Source organism: Accipiter gentilis, chromosome 8, assembly GCF_929443795.1.
Source record: "Accipiter gentilis chromosome 8, bAccGen1.1, whole genome shotgun sequence".
NCBI lineage: Eukaryota > Metazoa > Chordata > Aves > Accipitriformes > Accipitridae > Astur > Astur gentilis.
Genome location: NC_064887.1, coordinates 4,002,434 through 4,022,775, shown reverse-complemented (window position 1 = coordinate 4,022,775; position 20,342 = coordinate 4,002,434). Strand labels below are relative to the sequence as shown.

General features: G+C 40.4%; 1 protein-coding gene across 9 annotated transcripts in view; it reads left to right on the top strand.

The window, feature by feature from the left end:
- The window catches only part of NFIA (nuclear factor I A), a 251,359-nt gene that overhangs the window by 175,267 nt on the left and 55,750 nt on the right, over positions 1 to 20,342 (top strand). For 3 of the 9 annotated variants that reach the window (XM_049807197.1, XM_049807198.1, XM_049807196.1), the window contains exons 6-7: positions 11,408 to 11,494; positions 12,560 to 12,598. The exons of 5 other annotated variants lie outside the window; for them this stretch is intronic. In XM_049807197.1, the coding sequence (XP_049663154.1) occupies positions 11,408 to 11,494; positions 12,560 to 12,598 (126 nt within the window). The remainder of the gene's footprint in view (positions 1 to 11,407; positions 11,495 to 12,559; positions 12,599 to 20,342) is intronic. One more of the 9 variants, XM_049807199.1, reaches the window with a different exon arrangement.

Sequence of the window (20,342 nt, the reverse complement as noted above, 5' to 3'; positions counted from 1 at the left end):
TTCTCTCGGTTCAGTCCAGGAGTAATGTTCACATTGTGCTCTGTCAGTCATTTTGTAGTATAGCATATGGATGGTATTTGCCAATTTTACTTCCGTTTTGTTTCTACAGCGTGGCATGGAAAAAATGTTTAAGATGCAAATTCAAAGCATCCTATTAGTTTCTTTACTTAGATCCTCCTGGTACTTGTATTTCCACAAGTTAGTTTGGTCCCCAGAGGACAGTAATCCCAGGAAAGGTACACGTTTGTACTCCTTGCACTTCTTGAGATATCTGAAGGGACAATTAGTTCTGCTTCAGTTGTGGTCTTGACCAACTTACAGCACTGCACCCATTTGCAAAATAGGTAGAGCACTGTGGTCCTTCTTCCACTGAAAGACTGATGGGGCTTTTCATACCGTGGTCATCCACTTTCCCTTGCCCCAGCTCCACCCCGGCTGTTCTGCAGCTGGTCAAGCTGTGCTAGGCTCTTGTGCGTCTTCACCTTGAAAACCCCAGGAACCAAATGAGACTTTCAGCGCAAAAAACCTTAAGAAATTAGTAATAACAATTTCACTGCATGACTGAAAGACGTATTTACAGTTCCAGGGGCTCATGAAGTTGATAATATTATATGAACCTGCAGTAAGCTAGAGAGCTCCCTGTTAGACTGCTGGACACGTCCTTGGTAGTAAAGATGCTATTAAAGTCAGCCTCATGATTGCTCACTACACCACTCAGGCTAGTGCTGCTTGTTCTCATGTCACCATCTATGGGACTGTCTGAAAATGATTTCTGAGCAATTTCTATGCAGCTGAGGAGCTGCAACTCCTATTTGGAGTATTTCCCTTGCAGTGACAGTGACCCCTAACTTAAGGGTACCATGTCTCTCCCCGTTGCTGGTTATGGAACAACCACATGCAGGCAACTGGTCCAAACTCTTGTTTCAATAACGCTTTTCTTAAATCTGGCATGGGCTTTCTTCTTGGCAGATTCTCAGCATGCAAGAAAACTTCTTCTCCATATTTACTGAGAAACTTTTATTTATGCCTTGCACATCAGAAATACTCATTCAGGCATAGATCAGACGACCACAAGAGTTTGTTTTCAAAGTCTGTTTGGAATTATATCTTGGAAATGCCAGAGAAAGTGGTATAAGGGAGATCCTAGATTGTGTTCTTTATGCATTCTTTATGCCCTAAACACAGTTGTTGCCTGGCACTACCTAGAAGATAAGAATATGTATAGTATGTCCCAGCATCAGTGATGCAGAGTGCATCTGATCTGTCCTCAGGCAAAAGGTCTATGGGCTTATCAAAAGACTTGACGCCACACACTAACTCAGATCTCAGAGAAATTTCCAATGGTTGTGCTACATTACTGCCAATGACTGTAGAAAATATGATGAAAAACATGAGAACCATGTATTATACAAAATAAGGAATAGAAAAATAATCCCTTTTTACTGGGAAGACATTCAACTTCAGACCCAGAGTATTCAATATCAAATCATTCTCTGGCACTACTTTTCAGTGAGTTGCTGTAGTGGGCAGTTTTCACTGAGTCATAACTGGACACAGGAATTTCACGGTCTTCATTAATTTCCTTAAGGTGAACTGTTTGGATACTCATAGAATCATTTAAGAAAGACAAACCCCAGGAAACTTCCCTTTTCCTTAGACCAGAGGAGATCTACATCCAGGATCCCTGCCAATTATATTTACTCAGTATTTCCCAGATGTGACATTGTCTTGCCCTCCAATTCTCAGTGTGTAAAGAAAAGTCAGACAGCACACTCACATAGCCATTAAGATCGTACCTGCCTTGTGCAGCAGCTTCATTACATACCTTGACACATCTATCAGCAGGCACCTGTGCCATTTTTTCCTCCATTGAACTTAATATCTTAAGACAGTGGGAACATTTCACAACCAGACAAACCTCCAGCCCACGGCATAGTTTGGCTCTTCGAATGGGAGGTCAGAAACAGATCATGTTTCTCTGGTGGCTGGAACATTTTGGTTTACAGCAGAGAGAATTTCATCAGGCTAATTTGTGTCGTTAAGCTGGAGAGATGCCATGAGCGGTATGGCAGACAGAACCTGTTGCCTCCCAGGTTCATGCAAATTTCCACTGTTCATTTCCTCGGAAGAACTTTTGCTGAGCTTTGTTAGGCTGTATACTGTGACTAAGACTCCTGCTCCCATTCACCCCATTTCGCCATTCCCATTCAGACACATTCTTCTTCTCATCTCCAAGGCCTTATACAGTTTCCCACATTTCTCCCCACTTACAGAGTCTTCCAACATCCTTGTTCTGCCACAGCTGAGAAGCAGAGCGTGCTTGGGCCTGTGCTACCTTGCATGCTTCCATTACCAGTACATGGAATTAAACATGGCCCCATGTGCATGCTGCCACCTAAGAAGTTGGTTTCAGGTGAACAGGTAGATGCCCGAAGTCAAGCGTACAATGGAGCATACTTCAAGGATCTCCAGCTACTGTAGAATACAGAGCTTTTCTTAAGTGTCTTTTTGTTTTCATAGAGTCTGTGTGTTCCCTTATCCCTGCTCTCTGCATTACAGTATCCCATCAAAACACAAGCTGCCCAGTGGTTTTCAAGAACATAAGATTTTTCTTTTCTTCTAAGAGCAATAACACTTATCAACTTTTACTGAAATACCATATCAGCTCCTTGTCACTGGCAGTCTACAGTTCCTGCCGCTAAAAGTTTAATGCATTTACAGGAGCACTTAGGCATCAAGACTTTGATATCACAATCTGTTAGTCACAGGTGCTACATGATAGGTTTGTGTTAGCACATTATAGATCTTTTATCAGATACTGCACAAAATGTGTGTGTTTCTCTGCCAGGCAATCAGAATCAGACTGCTGCATAGTTGATGAGTTACTCACCAATATAAGTTTTTGTTTATTTTAAACAGAACTTTTCCAGAACTACACCTTAATGGATAACTTAAACTCTAATTGGTCAAGGCCAGCAGAGATCAAGAATTTAATGTGAGCCGGGAAAAATGCAGCAGGTCAATAATGGTGCTTTGAGCATTGTCAGTCTTTTGCAATAGCATTCATCAAGTCAAATGATTAACACTACTCATTTGCTGTAACAGACAGTCATTTTGACAGCAAATTACCACTGGATCAATAGCTCAGCTTTTCTTTGGCAATTCACGTGGTAGCATGAGACCTGTGACAACATGCCATGCTGCTGGCGTTACTGTCTCAAAATCATGGAAGGAAGTTAGAGGTGGGGAAAGAACTACTGATTGAAAAGTCAGTTCAGACTGAAAAGTCCTACATGTTTTCACGTCCCTCAAAGGCTCCTTTTTTTCCACACACTGGACAACACAAGAAACTTGGCCCTGAGATTCAGCCTAAACTGTACTTTCCATTTTTAATAAAATTAATAATCCCATGCAAGTGTTAGAGCACATGCCTCAGCTTTGCTGTAATCCCCCGAGGAAAACATCCCTTCAGTATGGTCCCGGAGAAGTCGGCCAGTCAATGTTGTGGCTCTGCTTCTTGCATCTAATTCCAGATGTCAGGAAATGCATCATTTAAAAATGGGTATGGAGCTGTAGGAGTTTTGAGTTAAAAAATGCAGAAAGTGTTTCACTTCAGATATCAAATTAAAGCTGTGTTTTCGACTGGCCTGGTGCTAGCATCACCCATACATACTATTTTCACTGACTTTAATGACCAAATTAAAAGCAGATCTTCTGTGTGCTGTGACAACCGTAAGATCACCTGAGCTATTTCTGGCTCCACACACAATTAGCATCATCTGAATAATTTTTCAGAGTGATAGGGAAGATTTAGTGTATGGAAAACTATTCCCTGACAAAGGCTGGCACAATGCTTCCTGATGACAATGGGATTCCTGTGATGCGAGTGCTGTATTGGTAGTCCATGGACCTAACGTTCTTCAGATGTCCTTGCTGGCTGAGCCGTATTCTGCACTCATTCTGTTCAACATATACACATAAAGCAAAGACAGTGATATGGTTTGTGCTTCACTTTTGACACCAGGTGAAAACTGTAAGCTTCCTTGGTATTGGGACAAAAGCACACACTTTCTACATCTTTTCAGAGGTGAGCTCCGAAGGACAGAAGCACCCTCTGTTTGAACATGGCTGTGCATTTCTTGCTGATTTGGAGTCTGTCAAACATGCAGTTATCCTTGAAGATCATCTGATAGTGTGGCATGGGACTGTTTAATTGCAAAATGAGATTAAACACATTGAAAGTATTGTACCTGTCTTCCAAAAGTTGAACTAGTTTTCTTGTTTGCTTCTGGGACCAATTCAGGATGTTGACTTGGATCTATAAACTCTTCTATAGATTAGATCTTGGTTAGGAAATGGACTGCATTCCTTTCATGTGCTGTCTTAGCAGTTGAGATCAGCAGACTTGCTTTTTCTAATGTGTTTGGGAAGCAGAAGCAATATTTTATCTCCTGTGGTATGCTGCTGGTACAGAAATGTTCAGGCTTATTAATTCTTCAGGACACAGGAAAAGTCTTCATCACCTGTGCAGGCAGTCATGGGAAGGGACCCACTGCAAAGACTGCATTGAACTCTTGTTTTTTTGGAGGCAGCTGGAAAATATTAGTAGTCTTCAGGGCCAATATACAGTACATATTGAGAGCCAGTAAACGATGCATATTATTGCAAATTCCTGTGCACTTCTGCATTTTATAAAACAGATAACTAAAATACTCACCTAGCCAGATCAGTTCCCCAAGGGATGCACTTTTCCAAATAGAAGACAAACCAAAAACATAGAGCAGAACACAAATTAGCAAAATGGAATGGCAACGTGGTTGAAACAAATGGTTTTAGGATCACTGAGTAAGGACCGTGACCTCCTTTTGCATCAGTCAAGGCAACTGTGAAACTTTGTGAAAGAAGCTCACCGCAAAACAGATGCTGGCCTATCTTAGGTAAATAAATTACCAAAAAATAATAATAAAAAACTCCCCTACACATTTTACAAAGCACAGCTGTGTAAATATTGCATGAGACAGGGGAGAGGGGGAGAGATGTAACATACACCCTTTTTTATGCAGAAGTTCTGCTCTCGGCACTGTTTATTAACATTCCCAGTACAACCATCACTCCACTGCGTAGCACACAGTGCGGCTACTGTACTCCGTGCACACATTTTGATCTTTGCTTTAGAGGAGAAAACGGGCTTTATTTTAAAGGAAACATTTTCACCCAAAGTTAAAATGTGCAATGAGAGGTGTTAGGGGACAGAGAGAAGATGGTACAGGACCGGGAACAGGAAGCAGACCATATTACATCACTTTTGTTTGTTTCCTTTCCCACACTGTGTCTGCCACGCTGACTCTAGATGTTCCCTTGGTTCTGCACAAAGTGAGGAGGAATCCTGAGATCTTAATTTCATTGAGCTGGATACCTCTTTTTCCTGTTTCTCAGCTGCCAGGTACAGCACATTCCAGCCTACAAAAACTGTGGATGTGCCCATAGAGAAGAAAAAATTCCTCTTCTCAGCTAGACTGAAGGCTCACCTAGCCCAGTATGCTGTCTCTGACAAGAGCTGGTGTGGACACTTAAGGAAAGAATACAGCAGCAGGACTGTGATCCAGTGATGCTTTTCAGAGTACAGCCTCATGGATTTTGGCAGCAAACAGCTTGGTTTCATGAGCCAGAGGCTCTGCTTGCATCTTTGTGTTTGACAGCCTTCATTCTTTCAGAGATGTGCTCGGGTGTTTTTAACCCTTTCTTTATTTTGGCCCCCACAACATCCCATGGCAGCGAGTTCCAGTTTTACTCAGTGCTGTGTAAGGAAGAACCACTTCTTTTGTCCCTTGCCTGATCATTTTCCTTGATGCTCCATAGTGGGTTTTTTTACTGCCAGAAGTAGTGAATAAATCATTCCCTGGTTCCTTTCTTTCAAGTTAAGTGCTGCCCCAACACTTTGACCGCAGCAGTCAGTGAGCATAGGAAAGCAGAGAAATCTGTCTAGCAGCCTGTTAGCTCAGGTAACAATTTGGCTGAGTGGCTGCAGAGCCATCCTATACCTCCAGGAATGTATGTGTGCTGTGATAGCAGCTGTGTTGTTCACCCAAAGTGGGTAGTCTGTAACCTTGACCCATAATCCGTATGGCACGAATGCAGTGCTACCCCATACAGCCGAGCCCCACTGGTGTGACTGTAATAAGGACACTGCAGCCTAAATAAGGGATGTTGCTTAGGTACTATTAATTTTCTTTCATTTCCCAGCTCCACAAAGACTTAAAGTTCAGCAGTATCTTCATCTAGTGCAGATATTGGCTACAGTTCTAGTCTGAGTTCACTGGTATCTTGCTCAGGGGATAGCAGGTAATCCATAGCATCCTCCAGCTCTGCTTGCCCACACCGCTCTTGCACAGCCCGCAGTCCTAGTGAGATCATCCTTTTTGCTATTCCCTTACATCAATGGTTGCTGCTATTTTTAGTGTGATATACACCAAAAAGCATAACATAAGAGATCCTGTTGCTAAAATTAGCTGGAAAATTATAGGCTGTTTTACTGTTTTGTGCATAGTCTTCATTTGCCTCGCTGGGATTTGCATGCGGATCTTCAAGCCCCCAAAAGCCAGCAAAGTGAGATGGTACCTGCAATCCTCATGTCCAAGAGCAGTAATCTTGAAAAGAACGGGACTATTTTATATCAGCAAGGGCTGGAGGCAAAGTCTTAGGTTCCATCTATAGGTGGGAAATACTTTTTTTTTTTTTTAAAACTAAGGATTTATACTCAATGAGATTTGAAAAATATAAATGTATGGATTATCTTCCTTTGTACTCAGTGTAACATCCCGTTTTATTACAGCAGCCCACGTTTGTCTCCAGGAGTATTATCTGTGATGCAGCAGGCTAATGCACTACCTTGCTCTGAACAGGAGAAAGCACTTTGGAAGTAGTCCAGATTTAACCCTGTCTTAGGGCTTGCCTTTACTGTTAACCAAAATAACAGCAAATGAAAGTAAAGCATCATCCTGACTCTTCCTCTAAACTTGGCCAATCCTAGCTGTGAGGTGCATCTTTGAAGCAAAGGGTGATGGTCATTCGCACTTGTTTCATGACTCCTCTGCCTCACTCTGCCCTTTCAGTCCTTACAACCTACATCTCCCATTCCTTGAGTGAAAACCGCTCGGCCACACCTAATCTAAACGTGATGTGCAAGGAGTTGCTTTTGACTGTCAAAGTAAAGGTTCAACATCTGACATTAAATTGATTCCTGAAAAGAGTCCTCTCATCCAGGTGGAACTCCAAATTCTGGCTATTTGGAGATTTTAAAAATTTAAAAGATCCCCAAACCAGCTGTATTTCTTATGCAAATCCCTAGCCAAATGGGAACTTGTAAGTATTAAATAGTTTGCCCTCTCTTAAAAAACGATCATCTAGAAGCCCAATAATTTGGGGTGGACAGGTTGTAAGAGGGCAAAGCAGTCTTACAAACAACATTTCTCCCGTGCCCTGTGAACTGTTGTGCTATTGTGATTTTACGGTGCTATTTCTCTTGCTTTTGCCAAGAAAGATTGGACCAGATGATCCTTGGGGTCCCTTCCAACCTGGTATTCTATGATTCTATGATTCTCTACTTTTGCAGGATTTTTCTCTTTAATGCTATGTGGAAAACCCTGAACAAAAACTGGCACTGAATGTAGAGTAAACAGTGGCAGTGACTGAATAGAAACCTGATGTCAAATATACAACCACCCGGGGAAAGTGAAAATCCATTGCTTTCTCATCTCTTCCAGTTGTTGCCTTCTTAAGTGTATTATTCATAAAATTAGCGATTTAAAAATGCATAGAAACATTATTTTTTATATTCATAGCATCACTTTAAAAAAAAAATGGTTAAAAATCGATTTGCTGGCCTCTTGGGGAAATGCTGTAATGTTTTTGGCTGTCTCCTACTTTCTGCTGCCAGCTAAAAGTACCATCTGGCTTGTTTAGGGCCCTTTTCCATATCAGGTGCTTCCAAAATTCTCCCCAACCAGAGGATTGTTTCATTGGGTTGCTTTGCCTGCTGAGGCATGTGTCCTGGGCTGGGAATCCTACTGCTTCTGTTCCCTGCCATCTTGCTGACGGTGGTGTGTGTATGTTTGGGCACAGATCTTGCTGCCTCTCTCCCGAGGACATTTGCATCATTGTCAGCTGCACATATTAAATTGATATGCAGGGCTCAGAAACACGTATCCCGTCTTTTGTCCCTTTGTTTGTGCAATTGTTGTGGTTTTAATTCTTCTTTGACACCTGGAATATCACAAAGCTGCTGATAATCTGTTGGCTACTAAGGGAAATGACATTGATAGAAGGATAATGTGTGTCAGACTTATATCTAGATAATTGCAGACACACCCCGAACCCTCGCAGCTCAGAGAATGAATATCCTAAATCCATTATTAATTTGGAGAGTCATATGTGGCAGTTGGCTGCTGTGTCATTCTCTCGCTGCAAGAATCACTTGCACGGGATTTTAAAAGACAGTTTTGGTTTCTGCATTGCTGTGTCAAGTTATGCCTCATACAAGTCAATTTGGGCATGTTCTTGCTGCCATTTCATGGCAGTGTGAGGAGCTGTAACAAAATGGGGTTGATGTCCTAACTCCTCACTGAAGGAAGCTTCCCATGTGCCTGCTCCTGCAGAGGCATAAGATACCAAGAAGATGAGCGCTAATGCACTATACGTGGTACCAGTTGACAGGGACACCTCCTCAGGATTCTTTGTTATTTCAAATTTGCTGTTTTACTTAGAAATAGAAGTCCACCCCTCAAAGGATTTATGAGTAGATTTGAAGTATTGTAGTTGCTAAGTATAGACTTTTGATGTGATCGTATGAAAAGATGGAGCATGTTTTGAAATAGATACTGCCGTAAGCTGTCTTGTTCTATTTCTAAAATGATCTGTGCCATACACTGCTGACTTTTCCTGTCCATCCATTAAAAAGTGAATTATGAAGAGTGCTGAGACAAACAGATAGTAGTTTAACCTTGTTAGTAAATATCAGGTAGCTGATATATACTGCTAGAATGTTACATCACAGCCTTTCTCTTCAATATAGGTTTATGAAATTATCTTGTTACTATATAAACTGCCTTCGCTGTGTACATTCTTCCAGAGGTTTATTGTTCTTTGTATGTTGGCACAGTAGCATGACTCCGAAGAGTCAGTTCACGATGTGGTGAATTTTAAAGACTTGGGAGATGGCCATATCTATTTTTCAGCAAAGGAATGAAAGCTTTTTTTTTTTTTCCTATGGTAGTAAAAGTTTCAAAAGATGTGCTGAAATGAAAAGGAAATAATAACTAAAGACTGGACGGGAAGTAGTGCTTCAGAGTAATGACTTTGTTTGTTTGCTTGTTTCCCCGAAAATCTTAATATTTTAAGTACAAGTTAATATTTTAAATCAACTAAACCTGGTTTGTGAACTAGTAAGATACTTGAACTATATCACACATTATTCATTTATTTTTGTGTGAGTGCAATAAAAATTTTACAAGCTGTAATCTTGTTCTTTTAATAGAGAGAAAACTATGCAGAATATGTTACTTAGAGTATTAGATAAGCTACAGTGTGTTAATCAAATATTTTCGTGATATGAGGGCAGTTGAGAAAACAGTACAATTTTTGCTAATGGCACTGGTAAGTAAACGGATCTATCATTACATTGTCATGAAAAGTGACATTGAGCAGAAACACCCTGCCAATCCCTAGAAGATAAGTATTTAATGTAATTAGACAGACACTGTCTCCTTTGTTGAACGTAGCATTAATCACCCAGAGAAGTCCAACTTTATATGAAATGGCTTTTTCTGATATGTCGTTGTATTAGAAAGCTTCTTACGTGGTTTTGTCGTGATGATATATTTGAAGAAATGACTGCTATAGCTATACAGTTTTCCTCATGACATATCTTGCTGTTCTATGTTCCATAATACTATTTTTTTTTATTTAGCAATGTTACATTATATAGCTGTGACTTGTTTCTAAGTCTAGAAACCTACATGCATTTGGAGCTGAACCTCTTTGAAACAGTTAATGCATTCAACTTCTGAAATATAAAAGAAACACAAATAACTTCCATTATGTTCTTCACGTCTTCCTATGTGGTGCTAGCACAGGTTCATTGTTATGGCATAAGCAAAATGTTTCTTGCCTCAAATGCTCGTTCATAATATCACACAAAAAAAGAACTTCTTTCTATGAAAATCTCATTGTTAAATTGATGAAAAATGTTGCCCCCTTCCAGAATTCATTGGCACTACATTTTTTTTTTCTTCCTCTGTTGCTTGTAATTTGTACTGTGAAATGCTGTCTGGTTATGAACTGGTATCAACCTGAATCAGTGCACAGCTGTGTCTTCCCACCTTCTCAGTGGTGCAGAGGGCTTTGAAGGGAAAGAATAGGTTTTAGTCAAAGATGACAGCAGACTTCACTGGGTAACAGGTGGAGGTCAAGTCAGTTTATTTGTTGGGATGAACAGAGTGCAGAGATGAAAAATCTTTGCCATAATAAGGTTTAGGAAGAAAATGCTGACTAGTCTAAGCTTTGATTCCAGCTGACAGATCTTTTTCTAGTGTTCATTACTTGATTTCACAGTTCAGGCAATTTTAAGAGGCTTAAAATTATATTTCTGCTCTCCTCTATAAAACTTTTCGATCACTTTCTAATTTTTGCTTTAAGTAAAGTTATAGGGACCCCCTAATATATCACTCCTGCCTTTAGATTCTTACAAAGTCAATATGCCTTCAAAAATGTAAGGATAAGTTGTTGTTTGGGTTTTTTTAAGACCCTTACTTTTACTGATTCTTTTCATAAATGAAGTAGAAAATTCACATATAGGCACGAATTCAATTAAAAAATTAAAACTTCAGAAAAACTCCCCTGAAAAGCGGATAGTAAAATAAGCATGATGCTTAAGAAGTCACTGCTCCTGTCTGGGCAGACGGGATTTTTATGTTACTGGTAGCAGCATTAATGAAGCTACGCCACCCCAGTGTGCTAAGTTTCAATCACCAAGTGCCGGTGAGCCATGCTCCATCCTGAAAGGGAGTCACAGCAAGACCCCAGATAATCAGAGCAGAACGTCCTGACATTGTGTGGCAGTGCTGGGACTGCGATGACCTGTCGGCATCGTTGCATATCAATGCAGCATCACAAAGGGATTTCAGAGGGCTGAGCTGTGAGTGTGTGAGTCTCTCCTAGGTTAGTCTCCTGCCTTTCCCCTGTGCCAGCTGCTGGGAGGGGAAGTTAGGCGTTTCTCCTTTCCTACCCTTTTTCTTCCACCACCACCACCTGCTTCCTACCTGCTGGAGTAGGCAGAATAGGAGTATCTTTAGCCATTTACTAAAATCTTCCCCCTCAGACTTTCTGTTACTTCTGCATTCATTCTTTGCAGGAAGAGGAAACTCACTGGTCAAACCCTTGGACACCAGAATAGTTGCATGCAGTTTCCCAGGGAGCCAGATAGCTCTAAAGCTTCCCAGTGAGTGACAGTTTCTCTCTTCTATTCTTCTGAAACATGTGTTTTACACATATACTGAAAAATGTTAATATCAATTTACAGCCAGATTCTTGATTTAAAAAAAAAAAAAAAAAAATATATATATATATATATATAAAATCTCCCAAAGTATATACACTTAGAGCACCTCAGCACACATGTCACTTTTTTACGTAGGAAAAAGTGTTGGATGCTCTTATACACATAACATCATTGGGCTTGAAAGCTGTTAGCTTATTCAGAGTTAGTGGCAAGAACACTGGACTTGCCAGCACCAAACTGTGAAACCTTTTTTGTGTGACTAGTAGAACTCTCATGGGGATAGAAATCCAAAAAAGGGGAGGAGGGGGGTGTAAATCTGTGCATTTGGATTCGAGTATCTTCAATACCATGATATCAGCTTTGTCCTAGAAGTCCTTGAATCACAAATCATTGGAGTCTGGGAGAGTATTTTGGAGAATTATCACTGTATGCTTTCCCTGGTCTTTTATTTTACTCTTTTCTAGGCATCCATTAGTTACCACTGTCAGAGAGAGGATACTGGGCCAGGTGGATCCCTGTAATCTGATTTGGCATGGCTATTTCTCTGTGTTCCTAAGCTCATGAGATCAAGTTATGTAGGATTATTTCATAATGCCAGAGCAGCAGTTTCTGAGGTTCGACAAAGCTATCTAGCAAAGTGTCTAATAAAAGAAAAATCCTGTCCCATACTGTAGTTTTCTTGGTCCAGTGAAGCAGCATCCTCATGCATACAAATCTTGTAAAGTTGCTTCTGATAGCTCCCTCTGTCCCTTCATTTTTGTAAGCTAAAGTGCCATTTTCCTTTTTACAGCTTAATTGAACCTAAATGCACCCATTTTCTGCAATGTGGTATTTTGGTAGTTTTGCTATTTGCTTGTAAGCTTTCCCTTAAGCAAACTGAAAGCTTCCCCTTTATCACTTCACTGGGCCAAGATTTCACACAGTATCCTGCTTGCTACAAAATATGATAGTGTTCTCTCTCACCTTGTTTCTTTTTTCTTCTTTTACTTTCTTTTATAAAATTAGGATATCTAAGAAACCCCGAACACCGCGGAGCACTACATGGTGGGTGTGCTTATTCAAACAATGCCAATGCTCTTGTTCTCGGTGCACAGACCTTTTGTGTTGGTTGGGGGGATGTACCAGGTGTCCCTCTTGTGTGGGTTCTCCAGTGCCTAGTAAGGAGAGAGCTCGTGCCAGGCACTTTGCGAGAGTGACAGCACTGGAGAGAGCACTTACATGTTACCTCTGCCCTTCCCATGCCTGTTTTCATGAAACTTACAGGGACTTTTCCCCTTTTTCCCTGCGAGCCCTCTGCCTCTCTGTCGGCTGTGTTTTAAATTGCTCGGTAGATGAGAGAGGTGTTGGGCAGATCACACAAGCAGACCTGCAGGCGGCATGGTCATACACGGCTCCTCTGGAAACGATGCCAAAGCCAAACTGCTGTGCTCTGTCTTCTCTGCAATGGGAAGATTTTATTTTTTCCAGGGGGATTCTTTGTTCCTCCCAGAATGCTAAAGCCACTGGGAATGCAGAAAAACGGGGCTGATTTCACCTATCTGATATCACCTGCCTGAGAGCCGATCTGCTGGAAAGCAAGTTTAAGTCCCTGCTGCCTGGGAGTTTAAGTCTCTGCCAAGCCTTCCCCAGGAGGTGCCGGTGGCAGGTCCGCAGTGCCATTCCAGCGGGCGCTCACCAGCGTGCAACTGGTAATGGACACTTTCCAGTAAAAGAGCACAGCAGCCGTGGGTCAGCTACAAATTATTTTTTGTGTTACGGAGAAACGAGATGACTGTTCAGTCCTGTGACTGTCAAACCTAGGCAGTCATATGGTAAAAATACCAAGAACCACTGGATAGCAATACATAACAGCTCCATGAGTACACTCTTGACCTGTCAAATTATAAATCCATTTCAGTTTGGTACGATGCACATGAATTCAGTTTGCAACTCTTTCTTTCTTTCTTTGGAATAACGTATAAACTCTTCACCTCAAATTGTGCAGAAATCAGGTGACTTTACAGTACATGGTAAATTACCTGAGCTATTTTCAATCCTGACGACAGCTCTTTTATTAATTAAAACATATGTTCAACGGCAGTGTATACCAATTAAGTCTTCAAAACCAATATTAACACCAAACTTAGTCGTGTCATCATAAAAGTCATTTAAGAACATTACCATGCAGTAACTGAGGTCACAGGTCGAAAAAATCTGCATATATACCCATCTCCATCTCATGCCTTCGGCGTTTAGCAGCCATCATTGTTATATATAGCCTGGATACCCAATGATCTTTTGATGACATGCAAATAATGAGCAATGATTTTTGAGGGGGGAAAAAAAAAAAAAAAAAAAAAAAACAACCAGAAAATTTGACTCCATCCTCTTCAGTTACTAAAATTCCCTTTAGTATCACTTGCAATTTAGCATCCATATGCATCTCAGGAAGATATAGTTGAAACATAAATCTATTCTGGGTCTTTTACTTGCAAAAATATCATACCTCAGCTATAATCATATGCAAAGACTTTTTAGAGGGCTTTGTAAATGCCATCCAAATTTATGATGGCATTTTTTGCCTTACAGCTATAGATGTTCCATCCCCAAAGCACCCACATAAAGGTATATTCTCCTATGGATGGCTGCAGTTTGTCCCTGCTGCTATATTGAATCCGCCAAGTATGCTGAAAAACTCTCAAACAACATTTGAAATGAAACAAATGTAGTCATGAATTTTAGACGAGATGTCTAAAGTCGTCATTAGAATTTTTTTTTTATTCTTATTACAATATATATTTATACAATGCAAAATGATACTGAAGCTAACATTAAATCAAAGGGAAAATTAAACTGTTATCTTGCTGTTTATTACACTTCCATTAAAGTTTTTAAATATAAAACTCATAAAATTGTATTTTGAAGAAATTGGTAATATGTTGAGTACTAGTTTATTAGTTATTGAAAGAACCACTTGGGTGACAAAGCAGGAATGAAGGCTAACTTAAGAGATCTTAACAATCCAGATGATGCTGTAAACATAAGATACAAACAGATAAGGTAGTACACTCGGTGGGAACATTGCACCACACAATTTAAGGCAGATTTTAATGGGGTAGGATTTGAAAATAATGGTGAATATTGTAGCGCTCGGTTTTAAAATCCTGTAGGCAAGATTTTCCATCAGTATAAACTGATATTTCTCCTTTGTAAATGGAGCGGTGCTCATTTACAAAGGAGAAATTTCAGCCTTCTTTTTCCTAAGTGACATCAGAATTTTGATTCTAACTTGAATTATCATTTTTGGCTAAAAATTGCTGAGGAGTCCAAAAGCATTTGAAACCTAAAGCCATTGAATCCATTTAATGCGCCTTTGGCACCTCTCTCTCAGTCCTTTTTGAACATTCTGGTCCTCATTTTAATCAATCTCTTTTTATTAAGTTCTTTGGCTCATTTACTTGTACGTGCATTTGCTTTATTTTATTTGGAACATTTCTTTTGTAGTGTCTTGAAAAAGAGTTGTGACATTTCTTTTGGATAGCTTCTTAAGTATCTGGCAGTCACCTATGATACGATGTTGATGGGTACGGATAGATTAGCTCTGTTTTCCTGATGATCTGTCAGATGTCGAGTTCTGAGGAAACTGGTTGTGTGTGTTGGTGATGCATATGCAGTAGTTTGATAAGTGGATAGAGGGGGAGCTTTCATTTTTCTTCTGTAAAATCGCTGTTTATTAAGCTGGATTTAGTCTTGTGAAGCGAGGTACTCACTGGCAGGTAGTTAATCAGTGATCATGGTAACTCAGAATGCAACCAGGGTAGCAAGTCTCCATTCAGAACTTTCATTCATCACTTCATTAGGATGAGTGAATTTCCATCTGTGTTTTATTTTGTGTATACTGGAGCAACTAATACAGTAAACTGATGGATGGCAGTTAGTGTGATCATATCTCAGCTGATGACAAATAAAGTTTGCTCAGCACTAAGTAGAACAGACTTACTATGACTGACAGTAGTATAGCCATCAAAATTTCAAGAAGCCTGAAATTAAAAATTCCCCAGAAAAAGAAGCAGTTGATCAGCATTTCTGTTGATACTGATTTCAGTGAAATTGCTGGAATAATTTGCATAGATGGATGAAAATTCCTTGAAAAATTCTTCCCATATATCATTTTTTTCTTCAACAGCCAACTTGTTTTTCTGCATCATCTATTTGTTCTGCATGTTGTTGAGTTCATGGTCCACCTGGTAATATCTGAGCTTCCGTGATTCCTTTTCATAGTGTCCCTTGAGAATGAAGATCCAGACCATATTTCATTCATAGCTTTTGTTCTAAATCTCCATCAAGAGTCTAGTGGCAGAGAGCTACTGGGAATATTGGGGTAATTATCCAAAAGTCGTCTTTGGAGATGAGTATTAGCTGGTCTACCGATGTGGCTAGCTTGAGGTGGAGTTATTGTTTAAGATGTGTGCAGTCAGAATGATGTTAGTAATTAATCAAGTGAAATCGGATGGATATACAGGTATAGATACAGATATAGCTATAGATTCTGAGAGAAGGGAAATTGTTCTCCTCTTACACTGCTGTGACTCCATTCACTCCATCAAAGTTAATCTTAATTTCAGCACCTCTGTTAGTAAGGTGCATAGGTATATGGAAAATAGGTTCATAGATATTTATTTGTTCTGGGAAGGATTTGTGCATTCAATTCTCACGCATCATTTTCTGGTACATTTAAATATATATCAGCCTCATACATGAAAATTTGAAGATCTTTAGCTGTACTCAAGGAAGACTCTTATGTGGTGCGTTTCTAGTACTGGCAAACATAAGGAGGTAGAGGAATTAAAACCATCACAATGCTCCAGTGCCCCTTAGAAGATGAGGAACATGAAGTATTCCTGTGCATTCACTGATTAAACTTGGGCTGGAGGTTTGCGAAGTGCAGAGTTTTGGAAAGTCTTACTGCGGGACTTCAACATCCATGCAATGGCTCCAGTAACCAGAGTCTCTCAAGGACAAGGATCCCATTTACGCTTGCATTATGCATTGAGCAGAAGGGTGTGATGCATGATGTGGAATGAACAAAATAACTTGTGTGTTTAGGGAAATGCCAAATTAATGAAAATTCAGAAAGCTCTAATGTTGAAAAGGCACACAGACTCCTTGATAGAAATATAATGCTGCTAACAGTTTCAAGATTATTGTTGTCTGAATTTTCTGCTTATTGTGTACTGCAATTAAAATTCTTTTTAACTGAAAAACCAATGTCAAATTAATATTTCCTTTTGGAAAAAAATATGAAAGTACACATCTTGTTCCATTTAGCACCATCATGGTCTTTGATCTGGTTCCCTCTGTCCAGTGAAAAAAACGCATTCATGTTAATGGGAGCAGGCTAAGACCATACATGTTTGGCATACATATACTTATAGAATCACATGAACACCCATACATTAAGTTAAAGTAACACACCCACTCGGACTTCCATCTGCGTTTTATGCCACAAATCCCTTTATTTTCTTTTTTATTTAGCAATTAACTTTTCCATTTATTCTGTAGTTAAAAGCTGCCGTAAGATGAAAATAGACTAAGTCTGATTTTCTTCTCTTGCACTCTAAATAACATTCAGAGGAGACTCAGACCTGAATTATGAAATCTGTGTTTCCTAGAAGTGCCAGGTGTGACTGTGATTTGGACAACAGTCCTATACACAGAACAGTAAGAAACACTTTTAAACCCCACCTGGGTTACCCAGCCGTTGTGTTCTGGCTGTTCTTGTTTATTCCTTGCTTGGAGCAGATGGATAGAAAGAGGCAGGGAACGGGGAGGATCCTTGGCTCCATTCCCTATTCACCGGCCAGCGCAGCTGAGACGGGTTGGGGGATATTGTAATTTGTTGCTGCCCTGCACCAGAGAGGAGACAGAGGAGAATCGGGACTCAGAGGTGTCCTTACGAGCTGGCACTACCCCTTCTTTGGGGCCATGTGAAGTGCCGAAATCTGGTCTTCAGTGCAGTGGTCCCCAGTATTCATTAGCTCTTGGGAACAATGCCGAGGAAAGCCGTGCAAGGCAACAGCATCCTCCCTGGGCTCTGCCCGGGGTAGCTTCAGTTTTAACTTTTTAATTTCCTGCATCCCTGAGCAACACAGGAGGGGAAGCTGCAGACTGGGGACCACTAAATTTGTTAAAACTCATTAGGTATGAAACAGAAGACCTTTAAAACTAGCCAAGAGTCTCAAACATGGGTGCCAATAATTAAACACCTAATTCCATATTTAGTCATTTATCTTAGTTTCGGCCTCACAGTTGTTAATACACACCATGCCATCTCATAGGTGGCCTGATTTTCATAGGCACCGGGCACCTACAATGCTAACTCAAGTGTTGAGACTACTTACCTAAGAGTGAGACTTGTAGTATCAGATTCAAATTTTTTCTGGGTGATTAAACCAGAGTTCCCTTGCTCTCCTTCTCAGCTCCTGAAAGAAGCTTCGATAGAATGACCAGCATTGTAACATATGGCTTAGCAAGGGGGAAAAAAAAGAAAATGAGTATTAGAAATGGATGGACTAAAGAATACGCAGGATATATCAGGCACATTAACCAAACATATGGTGCTAAATGAGATATTTTTTTTAAATTGCAAAAAAATTGACATTCCTGGCAGTCTCAAGGATAATGTGACATGGCTGTGATAAATTTAGAAGAATGGGACATATTTTGGCTTGTTCTTGGAAACCTTTTTCTTGCATGCCGACTGTATTTCTTCTTTTATTAACCCATTCAAAGAATGTTTGAATTTTGCTGCTAGAGCACCATGCTAGCGCAACATAAAATGTGAATGATGCTAATTGCTTTGCACTGCCTAACTTTCTGTCATACCCTCCCCTCTTAAAGGACAAAACATGCTTTGGAAATGAGCTGGCAAGCTCATCTTATTCTTTCTCTTGGTCAATATTAAGTGATGTAATTAAGCTCCTGTTTGCATATTCTTCTGAACTAGGAAGCAGCCATTTTTTTCTTGAGATCTGATGGATATGATCACTCAAAATAAAATGTGTCATTACAAAGCTTAAACAAAATAAAAACATGGTAGAGTTGGGCTGTTCCAAACCAAGACATTTCAGAATCCCCTAACATAAAAAAAACCCACCAAAGTAGTGATAATAATGGCAATCAGAATGATGATAACAAATATAACAAAAGCAGGAAACAATTATTGGTGCTTCAATTTGTCTTTCTACTCAATTTTACGACATAGTGCTACATTAAAATCTCTATTTTCACATGAAAACAGCTGCCCCGACCTTATAAAATCCATCCCTATATGAACCTGACACTGCTTAGCATTGCCACAGTACAAGGTCATTCATGAGCTTCGTTGTAGCTCCTCAAGTTCCAGTGTTTGGACACAACCACATGAACTTGCTACAGCTTTAAACCATATTCCACTGGTCTCTCTGCCCCTTCCCCCTACCATGGTTTAGATAAGCCAAGCAGGGGTTTTAGAAGAACAGCTTCTTCACTTTCTCAGAAGCTTTATTATCTTTCCCATAACCCTGAAGAGGGTATGCAGCCTGAGGTTATGGGGGAAAGCAGGGAGTTCATGAGCCAGCTGACCCATTCGGTGCACAGACTTAGAGATCTTACTCCTTCCACAAGCCCCGTTACTTGCCCAGGGCACAGGTACTCATGTCCCCTCCTGGATCTCTGCTCATGGGCTGTGGAACTGTCAGCTGTGGGGGGGGGCCTTGGGTTTCCACGCAAGAGAGCTGCACAACCTTGCAGTTAGAGCAGCTCACAAGCAGGCGTATTTTACTGTGATAGTCCCTGTGCACAAATAGTCGCTTGTCCCGTCCATGATATTTTGCACTTAGAGGGACGGAGCCTGCTACCTTAAAACCTTCCTGGGGGGGGCAAACCTAGCCCCTTCCACAGCCCAGCATAGAGAAGATGTACCCACGGCCTTGTTGCCAGCAGCGCAGTTCCTCTACCCCTCCCCAAGCACAAACATCGCCACTGACCCTTGACTTTGTGTTTAGGACTGGGGTTGACACTTGTTTGGTGTTTCCATCCCCAGTTCCTCCATCATAAGGAAATCTGGGTCAACGGCACCATTACTCTTTTGAGTATCCTTGTCCTGAACGTGGACACTCAAACACAGAGCAATAACTAAGTTAACATCCCAACGTGCCATTTGAGCAGAAACTCAGCAGGCTGCATTGGAATGTTTCATTGAAATACCTTAGTTCAGTCTCTTCTCCTCTCTTACCCCCAAACTGAACCAACTCTTTTTGCTTTTGTCCCTACTCCAAAGTCCTTAAGACCAATATGAAAAAAACCCAGCCCAGTATTTTTCTGACACAATAGTCTGTCAGTTCTAAACTTTTATTTTTAAAAGATTAAGTATGTAACCTTTCTTGCTATGAGGAAAAAGCCACCACAAAAGCAAACCCTCGTAGCAAACAGTTTTGAGACAGAAAGCTGCAAGTACAACACTGGAACTCTAACCATTCCCTTACTTTATTTAACTTTCTGAAATATAAACTGCAAAACCTCACTGAAACCATTAAGACCCCAGCAGTGCAGTGCATAAAGTGCAAGAAGGCTCCTGCATATTGCAATCAACATCCCAGGGACTATAAAACTAGTGTTATTAAATATAAAGTTAATAATATTGTCCAGAGATAATATTGTCCAGGCCTCTCCCTTTAGTTTTTAACAATTAAATTCCATAAAATACAGAGTTGGAAATAAGGCTGAATGACTTTGCTAGCGGAAGTTCAACTTCCACATTATCTGATAT